At 31.6% G+C, this 14,792-nt stretch overlaps 1 protein-coding gene across 1 annotated transcript; it reads left to right on the top strand.

Annotated features, from left to right (window-relative positions):
* Positions 1–272: 272 nt before the first annotated feature.
* LOC145325704 (glutamate receptor ionotropic, kainate 1-like) lies at positions 273–13,584 on the top strand. The gene is made up of 16 exons (XM_080168657.1): positions 273–465; positions 1,213–1,270; positions 2,130–2,239; positions 3,291–3,364; positions 3,816–3,856; positions 4,220–4,289; positions 4,494–4,577; positions 5,460–5,533; positions 7,951–8,016; positions 8,755–8,830; positions 9,250–9,353; positions 9,952–10,018; positions 10,868–10,939; positions 11,838–11,918; positions 12,951–13,055; positions 13,459–13,584. Exons 1-16 carry the CDS (start codon positions 393–395, stop codon positions 13,582–13,584), a joined length of 1,281 nt encoding a protein of 426 aa, XP_080024783.1. The 5' UTR covers positions 273–392.
* Positions 13,585–14,792: the final 1,208 nt, after the last annotated feature.

Below are 14,792 nucleotides of genomic sequence, written 5' to 3'. Positions count from 1 at the left end.
GTTGTAGGGAAAAAATATGGATTGGCAAACGGTCAAAAGCTGCTTCATATAGATGTTATGTACTCAAATATGCACAATAATAATGGAAGTGAACGAGAAGAAAAATCTAAGTTTTAGCTTTAGCAGCTGAGTAAATGTATTTTCCGCATAGCGGACAAAGTGAATTATAGAGCAGCTTGCTATTAAAAAAGTAGGTAAATACTACGTTCATATTTTGGCAAAAATCGACAATTTTGCCTAGATCAGCAAAATTTCAACTTTTCCTTCCCCAGTTTCTTTATTGACAGAGCTTTCAAAGTTTAATGACATAAACATGCTCCAACTATTTTCAAAATATTCTATATAGTTAATTATAGTTAATTCAGTTAAATTGTGATTTATGAGTTATAAAAATGACTATTATAGTGCTATTGATTTCAAGCGTTTTTGGATCAGTTGCTACTCTCCCTAATTTGATAAAAATTGGTAAGTTCATAAAAAAAATTATTATTAAATTAATGAATTTTGAAAAGTTGTCATCCTAAGTATTACAAGACAAAAAAGAAACATTAGAAAAAAATCTGTTTAAAAAGAAAGAAAAAAATGGGAGAGGGTTCCCTAGGGTATCCTCCCTTAAAATAAAAAGTAACCTTTCCTTGAACTATACGAAGCATTCCTGTTAAGAAAATCCGACATATTGGTTAGCGAGATTTTAAGCTACAGACTTACAGATAGACATACACCCTGTTACTTTTATATAAGGATAGGCTGCCACATATTTATATCTTTAGTCAATAATATGCTAATTTTGTACATAACATCTTTTATTTGATCTTCGAATCAGGGAACGAAAGGGATAAGACAATGGCCGATAAATTGATTTACATTCCCAATGATGATACACAAAATTACTCCTTCTGTAGATTACAATTAGTAGTTGAAACGTTTGAAACTTAAATGAAGTCCCCAAGGTTGTTAATCCATCGAATAAGAAAACGTTATTATAAAACTTTGGAGACTAGTGTAATAAAAAGCCCAGTGCCCCCTCCCTCCCTGTCTTTAACTGGATCGAGGCAAATGTCCAGTGTGGTTTGTTAGACTCATTATCAAATAGGGAAATGCAAATATAGACCCCCCAAAAAAAGGGAAAAGTAAATTATAACTAGCGAAGAATGAGAAAATGTTGACAGAATAGATTTTTTAATGCTTTTTATTTTTTACTTGTATCTTTAGGAGGGTTGTTTGATCAAAGAGAAGGTGGAAGACCTAGCATAACAGAAACTGCTTTGAGGTAGAAATATTGATAATTTAAAAAAAAAATTGGGGGCTAGGGAGGGATGGGAAGATACAGGGAGGGGAAAGAATAACAAGGGGAGGAGTGAAGGGAAATTAAAGTAAATTGAATTATATGCTTTTTAAATGGAAATCAGGGCACCCTAGAATTACAGACAGACAGAAGAACAGAAAGACACTAAAACGTTTTGGAGAAAACGTAGGATAACGTAATTCTAAAACTTTGAATACAAGTGTAAATTACAGCCCAATGTCCCCTTCCTCCCAAGTAGTTTGCACATTAACCCTACCGGGACCAATATAAAGCTTCCATTAAATGGAGAGCTTAATGAATTCAGTGGTCAGAGAAATACAGGACAAATAATTACCTTTATAGACAACTTACATAAGTTACAAATTATTGATATTTTATTTTAAAGTTGATTATTAGTTATATTGGGCAATATTGTACAAATAATTAAATAAAATTCAGAGAAGTAACTTTCTTTCCTTCATAAGAAAATAATTTTCTTTTCATATTAAGTTTGGTTACATTAATATATATAATATAATAGGATTTGGGTACTTGCTAAAAAATGAGTTACTGAAATATTAAGTGGTCTTAGGTTAAGTAACATCAAATAGACAACCAAACCTTTCATTTGTCTGTAAATGCTTTTCCTTTAAAGATAGTAATGTGATTTGGCTGTTTGTGAAACAGGGCATTCTCCTTTACATTCTTACAATTAATATATGTATACAGCATCATGATGTAGTAATTCTAATAAATCTAGTAGTACTTAGTGTTGTCAAGACTGAAAACTGACACCCTCTTAGCTAAGAGATAGAATAAACTAATAAAAAACTTAAATTTATAGATATGGAGTTGAGCAAATAAATCACAACAGTGCTATTTTACCAAATACTCGATTGTCTGTTCAATCTGAACAAGTTTCTACTATGGATACTCTACTAGCTACTAACAAAGGTATATTTATTATATGATTAAATACAAGGATATTTGTATATTCTGAACAAGTATCTTCTATGGATACTCTACTAGCTACTAACAAAGGTATATATTTATTATATAACTAAATACAAGGATATCTGTATATTCTGAACAAGTATCTTCTATGGATACTCTATTGGCTACTAACAAAGGTATTATTATATAACTAAATACAAGGATATCTGTATATTCTGAACAAGTATCTTCTATGGATACTCTAATAGTTACTAAGAAAGGTATATTTATTATATAACTAAATACAAGGATATCTGTATATTCTGAACAAGTATCTTCTATGGATACTCTATTGGCTAATAACAAAGGTTTTATTATATAACTAAATACGAAAATATCTGTATATTCTAAACAAGTATCTTCTATGGATACTCTATTGGCTACTAACAAAGGTAAATCTATTATATAACTAAATACAAGAATGTCTGTATATTCTAAACAAGTATCTTATATAGATACTCTATTGGCTACTAACAAAGGTATTAATATATATAACTAAATACAAGGATATCTGTATATTCTGAACAAGGATCTTTTATGGATACTCTATCAGCTACTAACAAAGGTATTATTATATAATTAAATACAAGGATATCTGTATATTCTGAACAAGTATCTTCTATGGATACTCTATTGATACTAACAAAGGTATATTTATTTTATAACTAAATACAAGGATATCTGTATATTCTGAACAAGTATCTTCTATGAATACTCTATTGGCTACAAAGAAAGATATTATTATCATATAAATACAAGGATGTCTTGTCTATATTCCCTGGTAAAAAGATTTGTAGTTATTATTTAAGTCAACATAACTATGTTAATAATATGTAAGTAATTAACATTTGTGAATAAACCACTGTATTTCAATTGCATATCGTTAGAATGTCACAATTTTGACATGGTTTTGAGCCAACAGACATCACAAATATATATGTACTGGTGTAATGTCAGACATTAGACATTAATACGAGGGATACTCACTCTTACATTTGTCCCTTGTTTTCAGTGTGTCATATTTTGGGAACTGGAGTTGCAGCAATCTTTGGACCTGAGTCTGGCACAACTTCAAATCATATTCAGGCAAGCCATTACAAATTCTTAGGTACTTATCTAGCGTCCCTTTTGATTAGAGAAAGTACAGAAGCCATACATTTGGATACATAAAAGTAACTGGATGTCTATCTGTCTTTGTTCTGTAAAGGATCTCTCTAACCACTGAACCGATAGTGTTCTCCTTTACAATGAAACTTTTTGCAGGTCTAGGAAAGGTTTATAATAATTTAGGGGAGAGAACCTCAACCTTCACAAGAGAAATCGAAAACATAAATCTCCAGTAAAAAAAATTACTTCTACTTTTTTCTAAAACCAAAATTTTAACATTCCCAATTGCCAAGTAAATCCTTTACAATAAGTACACTAATTTATAGTTGAATTTTTAAGGTAATATGCAGTTTTGGTGATAACAAACTTTAAATTTTGTTGAATTAATTTCATTATACTCTTCCAAATTTTATTTATTTTATTTCTGCAGAGTATTTGTGATGCCATGGAAATTCCACATATCAAAACAAGGTAATATAATCATTAAAAAAACGTTTTTAAAACAAATTAGCATTAAATCTCTAAAGAGAGTCTATAGGACTTTCAAAGCTTACTGAACTTCCATCTATTTGATTTCAGGTTCCAGGACAAACGCATTATATTAATTAATTATTTCTGTACAGATTAGGTTAGTCTAAGATATGAATGTACAAATAAGCCCCTCGCAGGGGTTAGGCATTTAAAAAACCTATAAGATGGTCTAAAATAGGTTAGGTTAGGTTAGGTGTCCACACCGACGTTTGGGACTCTTGCGTTTGTCCTAGAACCGAATTTCAAAGTTGCATGCAAATGGTATATTTTATTTAAAAACTAATTCACCGTTTTTTCTTTTAGATATGATTATTCTGATGGAAAAACAGACTATTCTATCAACCTTCACCCTAGTTACCATACTATAAGTCAGGTATTGGCTCAAATTCTAAACTTGCTCTCTGATTGGTTATACTCACAGGTATACTCCTTTCCCATTGGCTCGAGCACAAATAAAGAATCTTTTTGCACATTGGCTTATGAGCTAAAGCTGGCCTCTTATTGGCCAATTACACAAAGACTCTAGGCTCTTATTAGTTCAAATTCTAAACACAAATAAATATAAAATGTATTTTAGGCGTATGTGTCTGTTATAGAAGCATATGGATGGAAACATGTAACAATACTATATGAGGATAATAATGCTCTTATTAGGCTAAAGGTAAGAATAGTTTTTCTCATATCGTGTTGTAAGCAGCTTTCTGCAGATATAAAATTACATTTTAAAGATTAAAACCAGTTTTTGTTAGCCCCGAGATACCGAAGGTTTGCGATCTTAGGACGTTTAATATACTAGCAATTGGCAATATTATCCAGTCTAGCCTAGGAGTTTCGTTAACCTTGCATAGGAAGTAAAGAGATTACACAAGAAAAATAATGCCTGATTCCACCAATAGGAGAATTCTTAAAGAACCTTCAAGAGATCTCATTGGTTGAAATTGTGTACACATTTTATTACGAACGCATGTAATATTTCATTTCATACATAGACAAAAGTCAGCTGTAAACAGTATAATTTCTTATTACAATCTTTTGTCGTAATTCTTTAAAATGTGAAAGCTTAAAAACAGAGGCAAAATTAGTTTTGTAAGAAATCATCCAGAATCGCATAAAAATCTACAAAAATAAAAGGGTTATTAACGTTAGATTTTGTTTAATTCTTGTAAATTTTTAAAGTGATTTTGGAGGATTTTTCACAAAAAAAATTTTGCCTCACCAGCGAGTAACAAGCCTATTTTTTCTAAGAATCCATACCAGCTTAAGTCAAGAAATCTGTCATCTGCGAGAAATGATCCTATTTAGATTTGACAAAAAATCGGGTCAAACGGGTAATCTAGTAATAGTATGTCTGTTGCATAGGACTATGAAAGGCTTAGGAGGCCCTACCTTTAGCTAGCATGAGAAATGTTAAAGGATTTGTCTTAATAAACACAAGAAATTCTGAAAGAAAAAAAACATGCACAGAAAAATGTAACTAAAGCGTAGACTGGATAAATTTTTGTAATGTTTGGACCATAACTCTAGGATCAAAATCTAATTTTAGAAAGTCCTTGCTTTGCCCACAAATTCAGATGTAAGACTGGTTATCAAACAACTGGGAGATGAGAATCATAATATGTAAGTAAAACTTTGTGAAAACGGAATAGTTCGCTAAATCATGCCACATGATAAGGTATAAAAGTTCTTAAAAGATCTATGTGCACGTCATTTGTCAAATTTTTGTTAACCCTGAAAAAAGTTGAAATTGCATTAGTAAACACAACAAAGATGTAACTTTAGGTGGTTTCGATGGTTATTTACAATAGATGTGTCACACAATGAATTGAAAAAAATGCATTAAATGGTCCAATTTGCAAGCAAAAAATTATGAGAAAAATTTAATTAAAAACTTAATCAACATAACTAAATCTCTATAAATCTTGAAACGTTGATATTTTTTTCTAAATTTTGTTACATGTACGTACTATATGGTCCTTTTGGTATTAAGTTTTTTTTTCATTTTGCATATTATCATCTAATTCACAATTGTGCAAATCATCCCCCTTAAAATTCAAATTGAGAATACCTTACCACTTTTTCACATCCTCAATTAATAAACCCCTATAGCAAAACCCTTTACACACCACTGAAATCAAATTAATTTATTATTATTCAAGCTTTGCTCTTGGTAAACTAAAAGTATAAAGTATAAACTGTAAATAGCTTCTGTTCTTCCATAAATGCTGAACACTAGAAGGATATCTAATAATTGGATTTAAATTTACAATAATGCTTTACAACAAAATTGACCCAAAGATATATTACATAACATATGACTTTTAGTACATACTTCATTTGGTTAATTTTTTTTATAAAAATATTTTTGCATGATTTACAACAAGCATACTTTAGTTTTGGAAACAAAATCTTTATACAGAACAGAAAAGACTTTCCGCTTCTTTATCCATAATCCATCTAAGACCTCAAACTAATTGTATGCATTCACTTGCGCTTATTATCACATCTGCACAAGTTCATGCTTGTGGAAGGTACAATAGCATCTACATCCAAAGTGAATTTCATGATAAGATTAAATTAAGCAAGGAGGCAACACTGTTAAGCACTGATAACCTCAACTTCCTTTTTTAAAATAAATTGAATATAATGGGGAGGGGGGGCCGGGGGATGACGGGGGATGACGGGTCTTTTTGTTTGTCTGTTTTAATTTTCAAATTATTGGGTACTGGCTTCAACGCAGGTTATGGAGCCGAAGGTATATGCCTGCAGGGGTTAGGCAATGGGCATAGGAAAATAAATTAACAATTTTCAATTTGAATTTATTAATCTATAATACAAAGTAGCTTGATGTCTGTCCGTCTGTCTGTCTGTCCCTTAAGATCTCGGTAACCACTGAACTGATCGGATTCTACTCTTCAGGGAATATACCTACTGGTCCTGTGGTGGTTTTAGGCTATTTGGGTTGGTGGGACACCCCCAACCCCCCCAAAAATAAAAAAAAACAACCCCCCAAAATTTTTTTTTACATTTTTTGTAAAATCTCAGTAACTGCTGATAAAATTGGGCTCTACCCTTCTGGGAATATACCTACTGGTCCTCTGGTGGTTTTAAGCTATTTTCTTGGGGGGTGGGACACCTCAACCCCCCCAAAAATAAAAAAATCCCCACTTCCAAAATTTTTAATTTTTTTAAATTTTGTAAACAAAAACCAGTAATTGAGGTGGGGGAACCCCACTGCAACATGGGGCGAAGCCCCCATGAATCCCCCCCCCAAAAAAAAAATAAAAATATTTTTTTTTAATTTAAATTTTTGTGTATGCGAACAACCTAGGATTAATTTTTACGAATTGAAATTTTTGTGTATACGGCAAACAAATTGGGTTAAATTTGTACAAATCAAAATTTTTGTGCATAAAGCGTACAACCTGGGTTTAATTTTACCGCAGAGTAATTAAACAAAGAATATTTTTTTTGAATATTTCTATTAAGAAGGGTTGACTTCCCATAACTATATAGGGCGAAGCCCCTAGAGGCTAGGGGCGAAGCCGCTAGTATATTTATATATTAATAGCGGCTTCTCCCCTAGTCTCTAGGGGCTTTGCTTTAAGAGATTTGATCAACCTATTTTTGTGTTAATTAAATTTAAAAAGAAAAATAAAAAACTAAATTTTTTTTCGGGGGGGGGCATTTTTCTATTTTTTTGGGGGGTTGGGGGTGTCACACTCCCTAATAAAATAGCTTAAAACAATTACAGAACCAGTAGGTATATTCCCTGAAGAGTAGAGCCCAATCGGTTCAGTGGTTACTGAGATCTTAAGATTCAGACAGACAGAAAGACGGACAGACAGACAGACAAACATCTTACTACTTTGTATTATAGATATGTATATGCATATATTGGTGGGTCAATCGGTGCTCGGCCGATATTTTGAATAAGGGCACCAATAATTTGCAGTTATATTAACCTAATTATATGATACAGAAGCGGAAATGAATGTTACCCCCCAAACTAACTGATGTAATTATACTTTTGACAGAAAAGTTTTCCGAGAGTTGAAACAGGATAAACAAACTCATTTTCTTCTAGATTGCTCCTCAGAAAGGTAAGCAAGATTTCTGTCCCTGTAGCCATTATTCCGTCATTGCATTAGCTGATATACAACTAAGGGTTGTCCGTATGTCGGTTGTGTCAAGTTTAACCCAAAAATGGATCTATTCTTTATTTGATCTTACACTAGATTTTCATGTTCACTAAGTAAAATTTCTTCACTATTCCCTCCCTACTACTGGATGTTCGAATAGGGAACTAACCAATAAATGACAGGAAAAATAGCAACCTAAATTGACGACTATTTTTCCCTGTAGTAACATCCCCGTATATTCTACATCCATAGACCCCAACAATGTAGTAAATTTTATTCCTAATGCCATTAAATTGTTTATTTCAAGAAACAATATCATAAATGCATAAAAAGTCTTTTAGTTTTCATCATTACTATATTTATTTTTTTCAGCTACTATGTAACCTAAATTTACCTTTAAAACTACAGTTAGTTATCAATTTTAATATTTGATTTGATATTATTCCTTTTTTACATGAATTATTATTTTAGTATTGAAAGCATATTGCAAACTATCCAAGCTGTTGAACTTATGAATTATTATTTTAGTATTGAAAGCATATTGCAAACTATCCAAGCTGTTGGACTTATGAATTATTATTTTAGTATTGAAAGCATATTAAAAACTATCCAAGCTGTTGGACTTATGAATTATTATTTTAGTATTGAAAGCATATTAAAAACTATCCAAGCTGTTGGACTTATAAATTTTTATTTTAGTATTGAAAGCATATTGAAAACTATCCAAGCTGTTGGGCTTATGTCTCATCATCAACATTTTCTTATAGCTAATCTGGTAAGTAAATACATTGTAAGGGAGGGGAAAGGACAATGACAGAAATTAAATCCACTCAAACAATCCAATCTGCATATTCAATTTGTTTAAATTTTTTTGCTCATTGAATCATTTCATGATATGCAAAAAAAATAGTGAGCCAAGCCATAAAATCTATTTCCAAAGATGAAATATTTTATTTAAAGAAAATTTTAATCGACAAAAGAAAGCCTACAAATATTCTGAAATAGCCAATACTCAATAATAAAAAAAAACTTGTATTGCGCATGTTATCTTTCTGGTGTTGATTATAACAATGTTTGGGTACAACATGAACGTTCAGCCGTTTGGCAGCTAGCATTAAGTTAATAAATTTTTTGAGATAATCGATTCAAGGAACTGCACCAGATCCATAATAATTATCACCCTCCCTGTTAAAGGATCTGCACCTTGCAAATTTGGAGAACTACAAATATGGAGGGACAAACATAACTTCTGTAAGATTACTGGATCCTGTTAATCCTATTGTTATTGATGTAGTCAGGTATAAACTTAATATTCAGTATCGAGAATGACTTACATATTATCTTATTTAAAAGTAATATAATCATTAACATATACTGTATGTGCAGTGCATAAAGTATATTTCAGTATCATATTTTATACTATAATTCATAAATTTTTGCATAAATACGACAAAATTATGTATCGCATTTTCGTAATATTGCACTTACGGGAATAGGTTTTTAATTTATTCTGTCAATATTATGATCAGTGATCACATGAAAAAAATTGTAATTTTTACCTTCCTTATAGATGTATATACAGATAACTACCTCACTTCCTTTTTCAATGACCTTATTCGTCTGCTACCAAATTATTTTATGCTACCTGACTGTGTTAATACACACCACACCATTGGTTGATTTTCAATGACCCAATTGAAAGTGGACACAAGGACAGTGAGATGGAAGATACAGTTATTTAACCCTTTCACTCTCTAGTGTTTTACTCTAATGTTTTGCCATATAATCAAACATTGACAGAATATTTGGAGTAACCATTCCAGCATGAACAATATTACGAACAAAATATCATAATATCAAATGCTTTGCTAAAGTCTAAAAACCAACTAATTCTAGTACATGGGTTCTTGGAGAAAGAAGGTTTCCATCCAGAAATACTTTCACTCAAGATTATCAAATTACAGTAAGTTTTAATAAAAATATTTTAAATCAACCTTCAATTAACATAATGCAAATGTGGAAATCTATTTACTCAACTATTTTGAGAGATAGTTGTCAATAAATGTCGCCGTAGAAAAGTTTGCTCTAAATGTCATCGAATTTTAAAGAAAACAATCATATTTTCTCAGCAGCGATGAAATATAAATGTCTGAAACGTCCTGATAGAAATCCTAGAATTATTTACCACCTAATATATAACTCGTTATTTATTGCATATTGGTGATACTGAAAATTGTTTGAAAAAGTATCAGATTCTTTACTGTTTAAAAAGTTGTAAATCAATAAATTAATAAGTTGTATAAAGATTCTTATGATTAACTTCAAATTTAATTTTGACTTCCTTTAGAATCACAAGCTTGGTAATAATTGAAGTTTTCAGTTTTGTTTAAGTTTGAAAATTTATATAAACCCCAAAAATTGTTCTTAATCAAGATGAGAACTATTGGTTGAGAAGTTGAAACACTTTTAGTGTGAATCCAACCAATCAAAATTCCAGAAATATACCCGAAGTGAAGCTAGTAAAAGTGGCTGACTCAGATTATGACGTCAAAAAAAATTAACAAATGAGAGGCCACTTTAAATTTTACCATTGGTCAATTACAGTGTATACTGGCCTCTCATTGGTTAATTTTTTTGACGTCATAATCTGAGTCAGCCACTTTTACTAGCTTTCCCGAAGTTTTGAAGCCAACGTATAAGATAATGTTGTTATCAAACTTTGGGTGTCAGTGTAATTAACAGTCCAATGTCCTCCCTTCCTGATGAAGTGCACAAAATGATGCCTTCAAAGTTTAATGCTGATTATGTTAAGACTGAAACAGCCCTGATGTACGATGCCGTCAACGTTTTTGCTTCTGCTTTACATGACCTAGATAAATCACAGGTTAAACCTTTTTTTTCTTCTGTCTTTGCTGAAACTTCCATTTTGTTTAAACCCAATCTAGAATCTATAAAAGTTATCAATAGTTTAAGGCTAACGAAGGAGAGAACGTGTAAATATAAATGTATGAATAATAAAACACTATAATCTACAGTCCCTTCCCTTCCTTGTAATAACTGATATTTTTAAAATGGAATTGCTCAAGTTTTGACCAAAATTCTTGTCAATAGGACCAAACATGTAAATTAGTTTCATAATACACAATGACATGAGTTTGAGTCTGTTTCGGCTATTGGACGACAAAAAGGTTTTTCTTAGGTTAAAATTTTCCATTTCTTCCGACATAACTGGAATGGAATGCACATTAACAATAAATATTATTATAATTCGTGGCCTTTTCTAAAAGAACGTGTCCTAACTTTTGTGATTTTTTTAACCCATTCATTATGAGCCACCAAAGTTCAAGGTTTTGGTTCAACGGGGTTCAACAAAATAGATTTTTTCAATAATTACTCAACAGAATTAAAAAAGTAAGGTGTCAGAAAAAAGATCTTACTATCTTTGTTCATAAAGGCAATTTTCTTCTTTTTTTGTTGCGTTTTAGTACCTAAAAACCAACTTAATTTTTAAAAAAAACCTAAATTACTTCAAAAATAAGAGGTCTACAAAAAAAATGTATTGCATATTCAAATTCGATGGATCAATTTACATCTACTAACTACTAAAAAAACGGACTAGCTATTTTTTTTTTAATTACAAAAGTTAGGACACGTTCTTTGAAAATACATTTTTAGAATTAAAATTTATGTAAAGTAACTTATTATATGACACTTTTCGGCACCAAAAAATATTTTTAAACCAAATGACAATTGTTTAAATATCCTTTTTTTCATAAATTTAGGATGTAGTGGCCAAACCATTGAGATGTAATAAAGACGAATCTTGGATTCATGGAAATTCTCTCATCAATTATATGAAAATGGTATATTTTAGTAGAGCAAGGATGATAACATCTCATAAAGCATAGCTCAACAAAGTGAAAAATAACATTTATAACATTATTTATTTATTATATAAAACATTAAAGTGACAGATTTAATAAGTTATAAACACAATATTCTAAAAAATAAGAATCTAAAGAAAAAATTATCTTAATTCATAGGTCAATGAAATATGGCATGGACTTAAATAATATGCTATGCTTTATTTATAACATAATTCCCAATTTACCATTTCAAATTAATTAATTGAAGAAAAAAATAGAAACAAAGCAATTTGATAATGGTAGGTTCATCTGTTGGTCTATAAAGGATTGCTCTGTTAAATAAGGCATGTTATAATCTTTTAATCATTTTAGGATAGAGGTATGATATGTTATATTCCCATAACCATCCGTGTACATCCATATGTTTGGGTGTTTATATTATTATTTTGTAGTAAAGGTTCGCAGGGAGGGAGGAACTTTGGGCTGTTTACTACACTAGTCCCCAATGTTTTTATAATAACGTTTGCTTATTCGTTGGATCAACCACTTTGAGGACATTTATTGATTGATTAGCCATAGTTTGAAGTTTCTTAGGGTTTGGGCCTAAGTATTCATGGAGTTGGCTGAGACACTTTTGTCTAGCCACTAGGGCTATCAAGCTCCACGTTCAAGCAAATTACGATTTGACCCGCTGTCTCATGAGAGCTACTCATTATTACCTCACCCTCGCCGAGTATAGCAGGTGTCCCAAATTAAGCCACCGTAATGAATGACGCTCTCCGCAGAGGAGCTTGGGATAAGGGTTGTACAGATATTATGTTCGTGACTATTAAGTATCCAAACCACTTAATAATCTCCCTTCTTACACAACCAGGGGAAGTTGTGTGAATATGTTCAACTGAGAATCCGAGTTGCCACATGGGGACTTGAACTCGAACTCTCATCACCGTAACTCAGTGCGTTACCACTGAGCTACGACGCCCCTGGACGCCCCTGACGTTCATGTACATCAATTAATCGGTTTTGCAGGTAGAAATGACAAGTTTGACCGGAAGAATAAAGTTTAATGCAGAAGGTATCCGTACAGACATAAAACTTGACTTGGTTGAGCTACAGAAAGAAGGTCTTGTTAAAGTAAGTTATTAGATATTTCAAACTTAAAACTGACTGGAAATAATGCTTTCCAAGAAAATAAAAAAAGGTTTTAAACCATAAAATAATCTCTATATTTTTCTTTGAGGGGGGGTAATTTCTTTAAAGTGGCGATTTCTCTTGGGATGGTTGTGGTACCAAACATAGAAAATAATTATAACCCTTCCCACGACCCATTTAAAGCTACTGCATTGTAAAAGAGAATCATATAGGGATCTTTTGGACAGACAGACATCCTATTACTTTTATAAAAGGATTTTTTCCCTTTAATTAGCTCAAAATAGTTGCTCTTGCGAAAGAAATGATTTAAAATGAAAACATACTTTACCCAAGCAATAATTTCAATATTATTGTTTATCATATGATAAATATACCTTTTTTTTAGATAGGAACGTGGCATGAAGGGTACGGTCTTGCATTTGACCGCAAAGATCCAGAATCTGATGGAGATAAAGTGGATTCTTTACAAAATAAAACCATAATTATAACTACAATTAAGGTTAATTTTTAATACTTAATCTGTCCTATAGCTAACTTTTCTCGTTGTCTGTCCAAACAACATATATAATCCGATAGCTTATTGTTATTGTGCTACTTATAGACATAATTATCATTACTTAAAAGTAACAGGATCTCTGTCTGTACCAAAGGATCACGCTCTCTGCTCGACCAATATGGTTCTTCTTTACAGGGTTGCTTCTAACCACCATCCCCAAGAAAATCGCAAAAAAACATAACTAAATATTTTTTGGTAAACAGTTGATCTTAACATAGATTGAATAAAAAATATTTTACGTGCCCCTAGAGGCCTCTAGAGACTTATCCGCTAGTATTAGTTATATTTTAGTCAGCTCCTTACAGTATGTATAAAGAATCATCAGATAGCCTATTGGGGAACCTAGCTTTCGAAGGAAAACCAACCAAATTCAAACTTCAATACCAACATTAGAGTAAAACACTAGAGGGAGAAAGGGTTAAATAACTGTGCCTCCCCATCGCATCAACCTTGTGCATTGTGCAACCTTCCTATTGGGTCATTGAAAATCAACCAATTGTGTCGCTTAAATTAATAAAACCAAGTAGCAGAAAATAATTTAGACGCAGACGTAAATGTCATTGAAAAAGAAAGGGAGGTAGTTGTCTGTATATACATCTATATACTATAGATCTGTTATACCAACGCTACTCTCTAACAAATAGTCTAAAATTTTGTAATAGATTTACGATAAGTCGGCGCAGATTTCAGGACATTATATAAAGGAACACTTTTCTCCCCCCCCCCCCCCTCCCCACAAAAAGGTAATAAATACAAAAAAAGAATTGGTTGGTTTAATTTTAGGCTATGCTGTGGATTTGATCGAAGAAATTGCTAAACAACTACGTGAGTATCTGCACATCAGTATAACAAAAAAATCACGAAACTTTGATAAACATTTATGTCATTTAAAGCATTAACGAAAGACAGACGGACATATATATACTAATATTAATAGTGTAAAAATAGCGAATATTTTCTATAACCTGTTTAGACTTTAATTACACATTAAAATGGGTGGCTGACGGTGCACATGGAGCCAAGAATCATAATACAGGAAAGTTCTTTTGTTTCAAACAACAAGGGTTATAATTTCTTGGATATTACACAAGATTATCATGTACTCTAATAAAGTTAAACTTGTAGGTGGCCAAAAACACGATCCTCACATCCATCTCTCCTCA

This window comes from Acartia tonsa, chromosome 8 (assembly GCF_053477335.1).
Source record: "Acartia tonsa isolate MP-2025a chromosome 8, ASM5347733v1, whole genome shotgun sequence".
Lineage (NCBI taxonomy): Eukaryota > Metazoa > Arthropoda > Copepoda > Calanoida > Acartiidae > Acartia > Acartia tonsa.
The sequence above is the reverse complement of the archived record's forward strand: the minus strand, read 5'-3'. Positions and strand labels throughout refer to the sequence as shown.